Genomic DNA, 16898 nt, shown 5'->3' with positions numbered 1-16898 from the left:
CTTGTGGAGGTCTACACATTTTTTTCTGAGGTCTTGGCTGATTTCTTTAGATTTGAGTTTGAGTTTGAAAGTAGGCCTTGAAATACATCCCCAGGTACACCTCCAATTAACTCAAATTATGTCAATTAGCCTATCAGAAGCTTCTAAAGCCATAATTTTCTGGAATTTTCCAAGCTATTTATAGGCACAGTCAACTTAGTGTATGTAAACTTCTGACAGACTGGAATTGTGATACAGTGAATTATAAGTGAAATAATCTATCTGTAACAATTGTTGGAAAAATTACTTATGTCATGCACAAACTAGATGTCCTAACCGACTTGCCAAAACTATAGTTTGTTAACAAGAAATGTGTGGAGTGATTGAAAAACGAGTTTTAATGACTCCAACCTAAGTGTATGTAAACTTCCGACTTCAACTGTATGTCCCACTGCCTGGCTGTACTGTTGAGTTGACCTAATGTCTCATGAAGAAACAGAGGGTGTGTAGGCTGGGCAGACGCTGTGCGTACCTACAGAAGCATTATTCCTCCAGTCTTGCACCGTCCAGGAGGGCACATCTAAATTATGATTAATTACTTCACACTTTCAAAATTACAGTATTTAAAATTATCGACTATAATTATCGACTCACTCCCGAAGACGTACCAAATTAGCACTGACAGAATGTTTTTAGAAAATACACTCAAGGAGACATCTTTTTTCAGAACCCACTCCAGGAATCACACACTAAATGATTCCTAATGCTGATTACAGGAAGCTGCAGATTTCAGTAGAATGGGACCTAATTGGGCGTTTGTTAATTTTTTCTTAGCAAAGCCATTCTGCAGCTCCATTACATAATACTAGGGATACTAAGGCTATTGAATTAATCATTGTAGCACAGCACTGTGCATCCAGCTCTTTACAGAGGGAGAGAGGAAGAGGATGAGGAGGTGGATACTACAGAGAGCACAGTGAAATGTCTCACCTTTCTTTCTCTGTAGCCACATAAACAGACGGACACAGTTTGAGAACCCAGTCTTGGAAGCCAAGAGGAGAGTCCAGCAACACCAGCAAATGCAAGAGCAGGGTCTGTCCTCGCTGCCCCTACCTACTATCTACAGAGGTAAGGCACCCTCTACCTCTACCCAATGTGTTAAGAGTTTGTGTATGATTCTTGTGTGTAGATGTTTTTAGCTCTAGGGAAATGTCTGTCATCTTTGTGTTTGTGTATCACTCATTCTTCACAACTCCCTTTTCTTCGCTAACAGTGTGCTAACACTTTGCTAACACCAGCTTCTCTGTTCAGCACACGTTTACCACCCCACTAAGTTCATCGAGGCTGTCTGAGGTAAAACATGCTGTATAGGTTGAGAGGGTTTGTCTCCGTGTTAAATTGGCCTCTGTGAGTGAAGGGGTTTGTCTCCATGGTTACCCTTCCTGTACGCTGAAAAGTGAAGGCAGTGACAGCAGAGAGGGGTAAAAAATATGAATATTTCTTCACATATAAACAAGGAGATAAAAAGGAAGTTTACTAGTGGGAGCATCAGACAGTGAGTGGACTACTTTATCTCTGTCACAGTGGTAGAGGAGGTTCCACTCTCCGCCACGTTACCAACAGCCACCCTGGCCCACATCGGCCCGGCCCCGGAGCGCTGCCAGAGCCTCAGCGACCTCTCCCAGTCCCTCCCCCCGTGCCACAGAGTGTCGCTGTTGGGCCTGCACACCCACATGCTCCCCACCTCCACCACCAACTCCCCACTGCGGCGCCCCCACCGTGCGCGGAGGGATACGTCGTGCTGCCCACACCAGCACCTCCACCAGTCGCTTCACGCCTTTGTGGTAGAGCCGGCTGCTGTGGGTTCTAGCCCATTCCCCCTGTGGTGCTCTCTCAGTAAGTAGGGCAGTGAGTAGTGATACAGGCTTGTTCTTCTTCTGCCTGGACTGAGCTGCCTCGCTCTCTTTTCAAAGCATGCCTGCTCCCCCGGCAGACCCACGCTGGATCCCTCCTCGTCTCAGACGCTCGACTCGCTGCTTGACATGTTTGATGGCGCTACACTACGGTGTGTCTTCCCCTCCTTACGTCTGGCGGCAGACAGCAGAAACTGCAAACACCCGCTCTATGTCTGGACGCCTGACAACAAACGTTGGCTTTAAGCAAACAGAGAGAGACGGGTGTGTGCCCCCTACTTGCCTTCCAAGGTGAACGGAGGGGAGATTGAATTGAGTGTGGCAAACCCTCGTTGGCTGAGTTTTCCACTTTGCCGTGCCAGAGACTATTTCATGAATCCTGGCCTTCCACTTTTTGGTTCCCTGAGCATTGTTTTTTGGGCGGATGAAGCGAGCTCATGATTCTTCAGTGTTCCAACTCCCAACAGCATGTTGTTCCAGAATGTTAAGATCTCTCACCTGCTTCCCTCACCCCCCTGAGAAGGGAAATATACCAAGCTACTCCCATGGATGCTGATAATTCCCTGATTTTCTGCACCGTGTTTTTGCTCCAGCTCTGAGTGTGTATTCAGCTACCAGAACCCTGGCGTAGGATGGGAGTGTAAGTGATGACATTTTAAATGGCTGTAGACGTTCAGTGGAAGGTCTTGGCAGTGACAGCTTGGAGCTGGAGCAAACACCGTCCCACCTGCATAAGTCAGCACCCACCCCTCACTGTTCTAACACTGCCTACCACTCCACCTACCCAGAGAGTATCCCTGTGTTCATGCAGCCCCTCCACTAAACAAGCCTTACCTCTACCATCCTATTGAATGATAAAATGGCCTTGCATCAGCATTTGTGGTGCATAATGTTTGCTTTGTAAAGATCTAAGTATGATGTATGTGTGTATATTGTTCATTGATTGTGTGTGTGTGTGTGTGTGTGTGTGTGTGTGTGTGTGTGTGTGTGTGTGTGTGTGTGTGTGTGTGTGTGTGTGTGTGTGTGTGTGTGTGTGTGTGTGTGTGTGTGTGTGTGTGTGTGTGTGTGTGTGTGTGTGTCTGCACACTTGTGTGTGTTGTGTCTGCTTGCGTGCCTGTCTGTCCGTCCCTCCGTTTGTGTGTGTTCTCCCTTACAGAGAAGCCCCTATTCACACGGGACGCCACCCAGCTGAAGGGCAGCTTCCTGTCCACGGCCCTGCAGAAGAGCAACATGGGTTTTGGCTTCACCATCATCGGAGGAGACGAGCCAGATGAGTTCCTGCAGGTCAAGAGTGTCATACCTGACGGCCCCGCTGCACAGGACAGAAAGATGGACACAGGTAAAACTGAACTAGTCTGAATGATATACACAGGTAAAACTGAACTCTTCTGAAATATGGACACAGGTCGAACTAGTCTGAATGATGGACACAGGTCAAACTGAGCTAGTCTGAAAGATGGACACAGGTAAAACTGAGCTAGTCTGAAAGATGGACACAGGTCAAACTGAGCTAGTCTGAAAGATGGACACAGGTCAAACTGAGCTAGTCTGAAAGATGGACACAGGTAAAACTGAACTAGTCTGAAAGATGGACACAGGTAAAACTGAGCTAGTCTGAAAGATGGACACAGGTCAAACTGAACTAGTCTGAAAGATGGACACAGGTCAAACTGAGCTAGTCTGAAAGATGGACACAGGTCAAACTGAGCTAGTCTGATAGATGGACACCGGTCAAACTGAGCTAGTCTACTCACATTGAACCACACACATTCATAACACAAACTTCTACACACACACACACACACACACACACACACACACACACACACACACACACACACAGTGTTTACACACATGTATTCTATACATACTGACAAACAGGTAAATGTGCACATTACATGTACATGCTTATTTAAACAACACACGTACATGACATGAACACGTACAGATAGCAAGAGAGTGTTTGGACTGGAAATGGCCTCTCCTTGAGTGTCTCAATGGGACAGTCTCTCTGAAACAATGGGACAGTCCCTCTGAAACAATGGGACAGTCTCTCTGAAACAATGGGACAGTCTCTCTGAAACAATGGGAGAGTCTCTCTGAAACAATGGGAGAGTCTCTCTGAAACAATGGGACAGTCTCTCTGAAACAATGGGACAGTCTCTCTGAAACAATGGGACAGTCTCTCTGAAACAATGGGACAGTCTCTCTGAAACAATGGGACAGTCTATAGTGGTGACCCAGAAGGAGAGATAATATCTCTCTCTCTCTCTCTCTCTCTCTCTCTCTCTCTCTCTCTCTCTCTCTCTCTCTCTCTCGCTCTCTCGCGCTCTCTCTCTCTCTCTCTCGCTCTATATATACAGTATATATATAGTGGTGACCCAGCAGGAGAGTTCATCTCTCTCTCTCTGCACATGTGTGTGGGGTGCAGTGTGTGTGCGAACTTGCCTGCAAGACTGTTTGGGTGCGTGTGTGTGCGTATGTGTGTGCGTGCGTGCCTGCGGGGCTGTGTTTGTCCATTAATCACTGTAAGGATTCTTAACACCATAACTCCTGGCTTTGCCTGTGCTCCCCGGGCTGCATGGGAAACACACACACACACACACACACACACACACACACACACACACACACACACACACACACACACACACACACACACACACACACACACACACTGAGAAACTAGCCAACTGCACTAAAAGTCAGCAGGGGAATAGAACTCTGGAATACCTGTCAATGCTCTCTGCATGGCCCTGTGTATTTATAAACTACTCTGCATGGCCCTGTGTATTTATAAACTACTCTGCATGGCCCTGTGTATTTATAAACTACTCTGCATGGCCCTGTGTATTTATAAACTACTCTGCATGGCCCTGTGTATTTATAAACTACTCTGCATGGCCCTGTGTATTTATAAACTACTCTGCATGGCCTTGTGTATTTATAAACTACTCTGCATGGCCCTGTGTATTTATAAACTACTCTGCATGGCCTTGTGTATTTATAAACTACTCTGCATGGCCCTGTGTATTTATAAACTACTCTGCATGGCCCTGTGTATTTATAAAATACTCTGCATGGCCTTGTGTATTTATAAACTACTCTGCATGGCCCTGTGTATTTATAAACTACTCTGCATGGCCCTGTGTATTTATAAAATACTCTGCATGGCCCTGTGTATTTATAAACTACTCTGCATGGCCCTGTGTATTTATAAAATACTCTGCATGGCCCTGTGTATTTATAAACTACTCTGCATGGCCCTGTGTATTTATAAACTACTCTGCATGGCCCTGTGTATTTATAAACTACTCTGCATGGCCCTGTGTATTTATAAACTACTCTGCATGGCCTTGTGTATTTATAAACTACTCTGCATGGCCCTGTGTATTTATAAACTACTCTGCATGGCCCTGTGTATTTATAAACTACTCTGCATGGCCCTGTGTATTTATAAACTACTCTGCATGGCCCTGTGTATTTATAAACTACTCTGCATGGCCCTGTGTATTTATAAAATACTCTGCATGGCCCTGTGTATTTATAAAATACTCTGCATGGCCCTGTGTATTTATAAACTACTCTGCATGGCCCTGTGTATTTATAAACTACTCTGCATGGCCCTGTGTATTTATGAACTACTCTGCATGGCCCTGTGTATTTATAAACTACTCTGCATTACTTACTAGACTGGACCAAGTGCAGTATTTTCCCTGACTCATTCATCAGTGCTTTGACCTGGTTGTACTGTACTATACCGTACTATACTGTACAATACTGTACTGTACTGTATTGTACTATACTGTAGTATACTGTACTGTATAGTGTTCGCTGATCCAGTAGTTGAAGGGTTGTTTCAGGTCAGACTAGATGGTACATTTTACATTGTGAGATGATCATATGTTTTATGTGCCACAGTATATCATGTGGAAGTATTACAATGTATGATACACTATAATGTAGCTATTAAAAATATAGCCGAGTCCATTACTGCTGTTCCAGCTGGCAGATAGGCATTATTACTTAGGTGGTGTACAGATCATTTTCCTTTACATGGAAGTTTAGAAGACATGTGTTATCTTCCAAGTCGGGAATTGAGGAAGTATCGCCAAGTAAAGGTTGCAATAATGTCTATCAGCCAGCTGGAACAGCAGTAATGGTCTGATTAGGCAATATTTTTAATAGCTAGGTATACTATCTATTCTGTGGTCCTCCCAACATTCCCCTCCCCTCCTTTCTCCTCTCCTCTCCTCTCCTCTCCTCTCCTCTCCTCTCCTCTCCTCTCCTCTCCTCTCCTCTCCTCTCCTCTCCTCTCTCCCTCCAGACTCAGTGGCCTAGTTAAGCTGCGTTGGATTCTAGCAGCACATAGTTAATAGAGGGAGAGAGGGAAACCAGGCCTGTGGAAGTGTGAAACTCCCAATTTCAGAAGGATTATTTGTTGCTCTCTGTTCGTGCGCACACACACACACACACACACACACACACACACACACACACACACACACACACACTCACACTGTACACAAGGCCTCTTCTGGCTGCTTCGCTACATGGTTCCAGACCCAGAGAAATGTGTTGAGGAAAAACATATGATACCATCTCTTTCAGCAGGGACACAGTGGTTAGATGTGACACTATATTTGTTAGAGGGAAAGCACAGTATTTTTCATGTTAAAGTAAGTGACCTTATACAGTGACCTGGAATGTACAGTATTGGAGGAGGATACAGTGACAAGGTATGTGGTGGGGTCCATTGACATAGGGTTGGGTTCATGCAATCAAACCAATAGCAACTTACCTTTGTTTCCACAACTAAACCCACACACGTACCCTTATCTAAAAACGTAAAGCATCTGCCTGTGAAGGGAAGCTACCTACTATTCTTAAAAGTGACTCACCACCTGGATTCGGTCTTATGTAGCAAAATTTGAAATGGTGTATTTTACATTGGATACAAGTCGAGACTCAGAGCTACAAAATGGTGTATCATACACTACAATGGCATATCATACACTGCATTTTTGAGGAACAATGGGAAAGTAATTCTGTTTTGAAAGTTGCTAAACTTGTAAACTCACTTTTCAGAAAATGGCCTTTGAATGTTTTGGTATCTAGTGATGAGCTCTGTTTTGTTTCCACCCATTCAGCATCGTTCGCACCCTTTTAAGCTTTAGCCCCCCCCCCCATCTCGTTTCGCTCTCGGAGCATTCAGAGTACACACTTGACTCTCTGGCCGATGATTTGCTTACCTCCTGGATAACATGAAAACAGCCTAACCAGCTCGGCTGGTACAATTTCATTACGCTTTTTTGCGGACGTTTACTGACATCGGTCATATTCAACGGGTGTTGCACACTTTAGCTAAAGACATGTAGCTAGCTAGCTATGTAAACAATGAACCTAGCTAGGTAAACAGCGTGTACGATCACACACGTTATCTAGGTAAACAACAATGAACACAGTGCCAAATCATGTCGTTACTACCCTGTATGAATATGCTGGGAGATAACTAACCAGGTTCAATGATAGCTAACATTAGGCTCTAACTAGAAAAGCAAACGGCTCTGGGACACCACTAACGTCAGCCAGGGAGCCAACCAGCTAACATTAGCTAGCTAGCGAACAGTACACTTTAACTGGAAAGAAACCACTTTCTGTCAAAATTAGAAATGTGTAATATCTGAAAATGTAGCTAGCTAACGCTAGACTATCTTACCTGTATACATCATTATGCATGATGGACGCGTCTTCCTGTCACGGATGCCATGCCACGGCTGCCCTTAGTTTGAAGATGTAATCTGGAGACAGGTGTTTTCTCCATCTCTTTAGCTATCATACACTAATTCCACTGATTTCAAAACTTGATCCTCCAGAAAGTGGAGAGCAACACTTATGCAGCTCCACTACACAATAAGTTTTTAAAAAAGACGCGTTCGACAGGATTACCAACACAGACTGACCAGCTCAAATTTCTTTCTGTCTGTGTGTGTATGTGCCAATGGTCCAGATGGCTACTCTGTCCTCCGCCATGGACACATATGCTATCTACTGCAGGCAGAACCCCCCCTACTGGGGACACTTTAACACTATGATATGATGGCCTGTTCTTGGCAGGAGGAGGGTGTCTTCTGGTCCATACTGTTGAACGACCATTAGTAGGAGATAGACGTGATGGGAGGGATGGAAGCATCATGGTCCTTGGATAGTGTGTTTCTATTGGTCAGGTCATAGTGTGGAGGTTGGAAGACATTGGTGACTTAAGACGTAGGGTAATGTGAAGTAGAGGTTCGTGATTGTTTTGAGAAAGAACTAGAAGTCAAAGAAAAGCGGAGGATAGAGACAGAGAGACAAAGTGTGTGTGTGGCACTGGGTGAGTGTGTTCGTATGTATGCGCATGCATATTTGGTGTGGGAGAAAATGCGTGTGAAATCATGCAGTGGTGTCCCTCCTCGTCCCCCGTCATAAAGAATGATTTCCTGGGCCAAGGCGGCCAGGGCATGATGAGGTCATGGCGCCATCATTTGTTTTCCAGGAGCGTGTGAAGCTATTGATTGTGACACCAGGGCTCCAGGCAAATGTCGTCCATATTTACCCAGATTAATTAAACAGTCCCGCTTCCACACGTCACACTGCCTCCAGGAATACGTTAACGCTAGCTCTGTCAGTATGAACCTGTATTTAAACTCTGAGCGCGTTCTGTCTCCACACAAAAAGGAAATGACAATGACAGGGTATGCTAAGTAGCCTGGTTCCCAGGTCTGTTTGTGCTGAGTTGCAAACATCTATGGTAATTGTGCATACATCTCTCTCTCTCTCTCTCTCTCTCTCTCTCTCGCTCCCTCTCTCTCTCTCACTCTCTCTCTCTCCTCTCTCATATGCTTAAAATTGAAAAATAATGATTGTCATTACAAACCTGGGCATTGCGTTTTGGCGAGACTGAAATTAAATATGGATGCCACCTTGTGTTCTCCCACTTAATCAACATCCTTTGAAATATAGAGCCGTATCTCACCTGACAGAACACAAATCTCACTCGTTTGTCCACCACACAATTCACTGATTAGTGTATTTCTGTGCCTAATGGTTTTGTCCATTATCTGAGGTCTAACTCAGGTACATTAATGCTGGGACCTATTCAGTAGAATGCAATGTTCAGATTACATTTTAGATAGAAATGTAGCGTATTGATACTGAGACAAAGACCGATTCTGCATGATAAAGAACCATGCTTGTTCTACACAATATTGAATAAGCCCTATTGAACACCCTGTAGGTCTTTGTTTTTGGCAGTCTATTTGGCCTTGATTGGCTGTGTGTCTCCCCTCCTCCAGGTGATGTCATCGTGTACATCAATGACGTGTGTGTCCTGGGCACCACCCATGCCGACGTGGTCAAGCTGTTCCAGTCGGTGCCCATCGGGCAGAGTGTAACCCTGGTACTTTGCCGTGGCTACCAGCTGCCCTACGACCCCGAGGACCCGGGCGCCAGCGCCGGCGCCACCACCACCACCCTCCTCTCCCCCCTGGGCCTGATGGAGCAGCGCCCCCTCCTGGTCAACGGACGCTCCAACTACGACAGCTACATGGACTACATCTCGCGCACGGCACGCTTCGTCCAGGAGCACGGTGACCAACATCTCAACGCCCACCACCACCATCAACCCCCTCCGCCGCCGCACCCCGGCGACACCCACCTGGACGGCTCCTCCCTGACGCCCGGCGGGCCGCACGGCGAGGACTCGGTGTCCATGGCGTCATCGGGGGCAACGCAGGCGGAGCTGCTGACGCTGACCATGGTGAAGGGGGCGGAAGGGTTCGGGTTCACCATCGCAGACAGCCCGACGGGCCAGAGGGTGAAGCAGGTGCTGGAGCCCCAGGGGTGTCCTGGTCTGTGTGAGGGGGACCTGATCGTAGACATCAACCAGCAGGGAGTGCAGGGCCTCAGTCACACCCAGGTGGTGGAGCTGCTCAAGGAGTGTGCCGTCGGGGCTGAGACAAGCCTGGTCATCCAGAGGGGTGGAGGAGGTAAGAATAACCCTGGGGCCTCCATAACCGGCTGGCTTCTTCCTGTCTTCCTTTCCATGTAGCAGAGCTTCTTCATATACCCATCTCTCTCTCTCTCTCTCTCTCTCTCTCTCTCTCTCTCTCTCTCTCTCTCTCTCTCTCTCTCTCTCTCTCTCTCTCTCTCTCTCTCTCTCTCTCTCTCTCTCTCTCTCTCTCTCTCTCTCTCTCTCTCTCTCTCTCTCTCTCTCTCTCTCTCTCTCTCTCTCTCTCTCTGTGTCTGTCTGTCTCTCTCTGTGTCTGTCTGTCTGTCTGTCTGTCTGTCTGTCTGTCTGTCTGTCTGTCTGTCTGTCTGTCTGTCTGTCTGTCTGTCTGTCTGTCTGTCTGTCTGTCTGTCTGTCTGTCTGTCTGTCTGTCTGTCTGTCTGTCTGTCTGTCTGTCTGTCTGTCTGTCTGTCTGTCTGTCTGTCTGTCTGTCTGTCTGTCTGTCTGTCTGTCTGTCTGTCTGTCTGTCTGTCTGTCTGTCTGTCTGTCTGTCTGTCTGTCTGTCTGTCTGTCTGTCTGTCTGTCTGTCTGTCTGTCTGTCTGTCTGTCTGTACAGTTGTGGCCAAAAGTTTTGAGAATGACACAAATATACATTTTCACAAAGTCTGCTGCCCCAGTTTGTATGATGGCAATTTGCATATACTCCAGAATGGTATGAAGAGTGATCAGATGAATTGCAATTAATTGCAAAGTCCCTCTTTGCTGTGCAAATGAACTGAATCCCCCAAAAACATTTCCACTGCATTTCAGCCCATTTCAGAAAGTACCAGCTGACATCATGTTAGTGATTCTCTCATTAACACAGGTGTGAGTGTTGAGGCTGGAAATCACTCTGTCATGCTGATTGAGTTCGAATAACAGACCGGAAGCTTCCTCTGTCAATCATGGTTATCTGCAAGGGAACACGTGCCATCATCATTGCTTTGCACAAAAAGGGCTTCACAGGCAAGGATATTGCTGCCAGTAAGATTGCACCTAAATCGACCATTTATCGGATCATCAAGAACTTCAAGGAGAGCGGTTCAATTGTTGTGAAGAAGGCCTCAGTGCACCCAAGAAAGTCCAGCAAGCGCCAGGACCATCTCCTAAAGTTGATTCAGCTGCGGGATCGATACAGAGCTTGCTCAGGAATGGCAGCAGGCAGGTGAGTGCATCTGCACGCACAGTGAGGCGAAGACTTTTGGAGGATGGCCTGGTGTCAAGAAGGGCAGCAAAGAAGCCACTTCTCTCCAGGAAAAACATCAGGGACAGACTGATATTCTGCAAAAGGTACAGGGATTGGACTGCTGAGGACTGGGGTAAAGACATTTTCTCTGATGAATCCCCTTTCCGATTGTTTGGGGCTTCCGGAAAAAAGCTTGTCCGGAGAAGACAAGGTGAGCGGTACCATCAGTCCTGTGTCATGCCAACAGTAAAGCATCCTGAGACCATTCATGTGTGGGGTTGCTTCTCAGCCAATGGAGTGGGTTCACTCACAATTTTACCTAAGAACACAGCCATGAATAAAGAATGGTACCAACACATCCTCCGAGAGCAACTTCTCCCAACCATCCAGGAACAGTTTGGTGACGAACAATGCCTTTTCCAGCATGATGGAGCACCTTGCCATAAGGCAAAAGTGATAACTAAGTGGCTCTGGGAACAAAACATCGATATTTTGGGTCCATGACCAGGAAACTCCCCAGACCTTAATCCCATTGAGAACTTGTGGTCAATCCTCAAGAGGCGGGTGGACAAACACAAACCCACAAATTCTGACAAACTCCAAGCATTGATTATGCAAGAATGGGCTGGCCTCAGTCAAGATGTGGCCCAGAAGTTAATTGACAGCATGCCAGGGCGTATGGCAGAGGTCTTGAAAAAGAAGGGTCAACACTGCAAATATTGACTCTTGCATCAATTTCATGTAATTGTCAATAAAAGCCTTTGACACTTATGAAATGCTTGTAATTATACTTCAGTATTCCATAGTAACATCTGACAAAAATATCTAAAGACACTGAAGCAGCAAACTTTGTGGAAATTAATATCTATGTCATTCTCAAAACTTTTTACCACGACTGTATATCTTGCTCTCTCACACTGTCTTTCTCTTTCTCCTCCTTTTACTCTCTATCTCTCTCTCTTTTTTCCTGGTGAACTGGTCCAGGTGAGTGTGTGTGTCCTGTCCTAAGACCACAGAAACCCACTATACAGTACGGCCGTGTTTGACTGACACACAGCTACTCTCACAGGATCTTTACTCTACTTTACTTTACTTACTGGGGAGAAAAAGTGCTTACCTTCCGTTTACTCTGAAGGACTCATGTTGTGCATATTTAGCTTGCGCTCCTTCTTTGGCATCCGAACAGAGATTTTATTGATTACATTTCCTGCTTGATAAAAACGCTGACTCATTTTAAAGGTTTTTAAGTTTTTCTATTTGTACTGTGACCTTTCTTTTAGAAAAGTTTTAGAAGAGTCTAGACTTTTGTGTGCAGAAAATTACAGCCAAAATAAAAAGACAATGACGTGAGCAAGATATAAGCTACTACCCTTACTAACATACTGTACACTACATACTTAGTGAGTATATACTACATACTATATACTATTAGTTAATTTCAGTATACTGTAAACGAACAGTATCCTTTCAGTTGAGCGTACTAGCTCTTCGCCTGTCTACCGAAAGTTGATGCTGTTGCTATGCAACCTCTTGCTAGCTAGTTATAGCATACAAATGACTAGTTAGACATTTTACGACTTCGGGTGTGTTCTTAAATTCAATCTGGAGGGCCAGAGTGTGCTCGTAAATTCCGAGCTTTGTCAGATTGTCCGTTTGTAAATTCAGAGCGTTTCGCTCTCGGAGCGCACACTGGACGCTCGGGCCGAGGAGTAGGGTTGCTTTGAGCGTTCTGACCTTACAATGGCAGTCAAGCACCCAAGCTAACGTTGGCTAGCTTGCTAGCTACTTCCAGACACAAATGAGACCACTCTGACCATTTTACTCCCCCTAGCAGAGCTGGTTAGGCAGTTTTCATGTTATCCAGAGCGTTGTTGACTGTAACTGTGCTGCTGGCAACAATTAAATAACTTTTTCCCCTCACGTTTACTGACACCAGCCATATTCAACGGGTGTTGGGCGCTTGTATATTCATTATTCTGCAAATCGGAGTAGAAAGCCAGAGCGAATTTACGAAAGCACCTGAATGTCCATTGAGAGCGCACAACGACTATACCATTTAGCTAAGCTAAGAATGATGGGAAAAATCAAGTCAATAAGCATTGGGTAGTTAGTTAGATAGCGTATAGTTAATATACTGGCAAGTTTGATGTATAAGTAGTCAACTAACGTTAGGTAGCTAGCTAACAACATACCGGTACATACTGCTGTAATGATATGATGTGGTTCGTAAGGACAGTGTAGCTAACAAATTGTCAGCCAACATAACGTGTAAGGTCACTTATTTGAAAAGTCATTACTTGATTACATTGGTCAACATTTTCTTAACATTTGTCATAATTAGTTAAAGCAATGGATTTGTATCCGCTCTCGTTGTACTTCGGCTGCATATTTTTCGCCATTTTCTTCAAATCTGAAAACGATGTGAAGCGCGCCCATTTCCTGAATAATTGCATTATGGGCCCTAAAGTACGGAAATAGTGTCCTCTGCTTGTATACTTCCTATTTTGGAGAATGTAGTACGATATCCGGGAACTTTTGGCATACTAACTATATCCATACTATGACCAATAAACATACTATATACTCAATTCACATCACAAATACTACGGTTAGTGAGGTTAGTATGACTTTTCGAACAGCTATAGAGTGTAGATCTATTCTATGTGCGCTATTTCTATGCTTCCCGTTCTTAAGTTTAGTTTTTGCCTCTTTTACTTTCGGTTTTGTACACCAGCTTCAAACAGCTGAACATTTCTATAGTTATGGTTATGGAAAATATATTTCATAGCGGTTTCGATGGTACAATGATTCGCTACACAATGACTGCTTGTTTTGTCACATAAACTGAAATTACTAGAATTTTTGCAACCAGGAAATGTTGGAGCGATTTCTGCATATTGCACCTTTTTAAGATTTTATATGGAACCCAATAGCACTGTGGTCACCTATTCAAGTCAGAAAAATCTGACTTCTCTAAGGTTGCAAACTTCTACTTGATGGACCTTGTTTAATGGGATGTCAGAATGGTTTTGTATCATTCAGGGGAGAAAGAGCGATCTCATGGAGGAGAGAGTGGGAGTGATCCCATCCCCTTGTATCTCTAGGAGGTGGAGATTTTATTGATTGAATTTCCTGCTTGATAAAAACGCTGACTCATTTTCAAGGTGTCTGTTTTCTATTTGCCCTGCAACCTTTCTTTTAGAAAAGTATGTAAGACTTTTGTGTGCAGAGAATTACAGCGTGAAATAAATAGACAATGACGTGATCAGGATATAGAATGTTAACAAGCCAGTGCCAGTTGATAATTTGCGCTATAGTGCTTTTATTTCCGTCTTGTTTGTCTGAGAGAAAGGCCTGCTAACAGACAACATGTAACAGGCTGCTAACAGGCTAGCCATCTTTATCTGAGTCATACTATGATTCTCCTCTTGTTTCCTCTAGGATGATTGGAGTGTTGTATTGTATAGATGATCACATCAGATAGATCAGTTATATGAATGCTGTGCTTATACAGGTACATTACTTGGGCTAGAATTGCGGTAGGAAATCTGATACAATTGTATATGGAACTCCATGTCACTGGTCAAAGTCAGAAAATTGTCCCTTTCTAATATAAGGGAGAAAACCTCTACTTGATGGACCTTGTTTAATGTGACGTCAGTATCGTTTTGTATCATTCAGGGGAGAGAGAGAGAGGGAGTGATCCCATCCACCGTAGAGGTTAATAGCAGGACATGAGTTGTAGTTAAGCCTACTGTGATCAGGAAGCTCCCATTAATCCTCCTGCCCTATTGAAGTGTGGAGTCAGTGATTGCAATAATGCCCCACAATGACTCAGCCATTACACTAACCCCCCCCCCACCCACACACACGCACACACACACACACACCCCGTCAATAATTGTTGATCAACTGGTAGAAGACTAATAGTCAGAGAGCCAGGCAGATAGCTCCATGGTGACTAACTTACAGAGAAAGGTCAATGTCATTTTAGGAATTGATTTACTGTCAGTTGCACATTTCTTTCTTTATTAGGCTGGCATGTAATCCAGGGCCCAACAGAGCGCATGTGAACAGAATGAAAAACAGAGGGACGGGGGAAGCAGGGGAATGAAGGAGAGAAGAAAGCAGAAGATGTGAGACCAGGAAGTGGAGAAAGGGATTGGGTGCTGAGAGGGTTAAGTCGCTTTTGTCTCATGAGGGATGCCTATACACACACACACACACACACACACACACACACACACACACACACACACACACACACACACACACACACACACACACACACACACACACACACACACACACAGAGAGAGAGAGAGCCTCGCATCTGTGTGGTAGTCGGACCCTGGCGGTCGAGCAGAGCTGTAGGTCAAAAGGAGTGCGCTCTCCTAGAAGCGCTGCCTGCTGGCCCATGAAGCAGCTAGCTAACTGATGTAGATTTAGTCACATTACATCAAACCCACTTAGCACCATTTAGCTCCTCCACGCCACCACCCTGAGGCAGAACGCCACGGCAGAACGTTTGTTTGTCGGACATCTTGTGACAGACAGGCGGTAAAGTTGAAAGGTCATAGTAGTCACTTGACACGATTCAGTCTGTTTCAAACATGGCCGTCACCCCCACCCATACCACATTGACTGGGGATACAGTCATAAACTCATTTTTCTTCCATTAGGATTTTTTCAGTGATTGAATTGGAATTTCAATTCACCTCATGTCCTAACTTGAACTGAATTGGAATGGAAATGACCTCAACCCCTGCAGCCAATAGCTCACACTCCCTCCCGGCTCCCAGATCTTAACTTCTGTTGCTTCGGGTGAAAACAGAAAAAAAATCTTTCCATCCCTCCAAACCAATCAGGGATGAGAGCTTCCAGCGTTTAGCCAGGCCATTACGGCCCTAATAAAACTGTCACCATTCCATTGAAATGATGTTCCAGCTCTTAATGCCCAGCGATTTGGCTGGGCTGTCAGGGAACTGGACCCGGGCCATACATTCTAATTAAAATGGCCCCTGTCTCGGTCCCTGAGGACCTGTGCCTCCACTCAACTCACTGCCCAGAGAGAGAGTAAAGAGGTGATCGCCAATGTTTGTCTGTCTCACCACATTACACACAACTAGCAAACACGTCCTCTCTTCTCATTGACTCTCAAATGCCTTGTTTGTGTCATGGCACATACACACAGACACACACACATACACACAGCTCATCTATTTGGTAAACACTCTCAATCTGCGAGAGAGAGCAGAAGGAGGACTAGCTAACTAAGTTTATTATGCATTGGCTCTGTCCGTTGTGCAGCAGTGTGTGTATGAGCATGTGTGTGTGTGTGTGTGTGTGTGTGTGTGGTGGGGCCAGATGGTTGTGTGGCTAGCACTGGCATGCGGCTCATCTAATGACAGTCAGACGGCTCCAGACGTGTCTACAGTCTACCACCTCCCAGCCTCACAACACACTGAGACAGCACCATCTGGTGGATGTGTTTAGTACTGACACCCTCTGTCACCAGAGGGGGAAGCTGTGACAACCTTATTATTAAATGCTCATCTCTTTCACACACACACACTCATGATTTCTTGTCCGTGTAGAGCCTCGCGGCGCTGTTGTGGCTCTTTTATGGTGGGTTGCCGTGCCAACCCCTCCATTAAAGGCAGAGACAGCGTTAGTGAGATCCTAAATGATCAGTGGGGGCTGAGTTACCTCACAGCAGCTCTGTCTGTCAGGGGATGGCCACAGGCCTCACTAACTAGGATGAGGGAGAGCTCTTATCTCTAGGAGCTATTGA

At 45.3% G+C, this 16898-nt stretch overlaps 1 protein-coding gene across 9 annotated transcripts in view; it reads left to right on the top strand.

The window, feature by feature from the left end:
• The window catches only part of LOC139566028 (membrane-associated guanylate kinase, WW and PDZ domain-containing protein 2-like), a 268774-nt gene that overhangs the window by 214924 nt on the left and 36952 nt on the right, over positions 1-16898 (top strand). For all 9 annotated transcript variants that reach the window (XM_071386857.1, XM_071386856.1, XM_071386859.1 and 6 more), the window contains exons 8-10: positions 986-1107; positions 3049-3231; positions 9227-9919. In XM_071386857.1, coding sequence (XP_071242958.1) covers positions 986-1107; positions 3049-3231; positions 9227-9919 — 998 coding nt within the window. The remainder of the gene's footprint in view (positions 1-985; positions 1108-3048; positions 3232-9226; positions 9920-16898) is intronic.

Source organism: Salvelinus alpinus, chromosome 37 (assembly GCF_045679555.1).
Source record: "Salvelinus alpinus chromosome 37, SLU_Salpinus.1, whole genome shotgun sequence".
NCBI lineage: Eukaryota > Metazoa > Chordata > Actinopteri > Salmoniformes > Salmonidae > Salvelinus > Salvelinus alpinus.
Note: the sequence above shows the minus strand (reverse complement) of the source record. Positions and strands in the feature narration are given on the sequence as shown.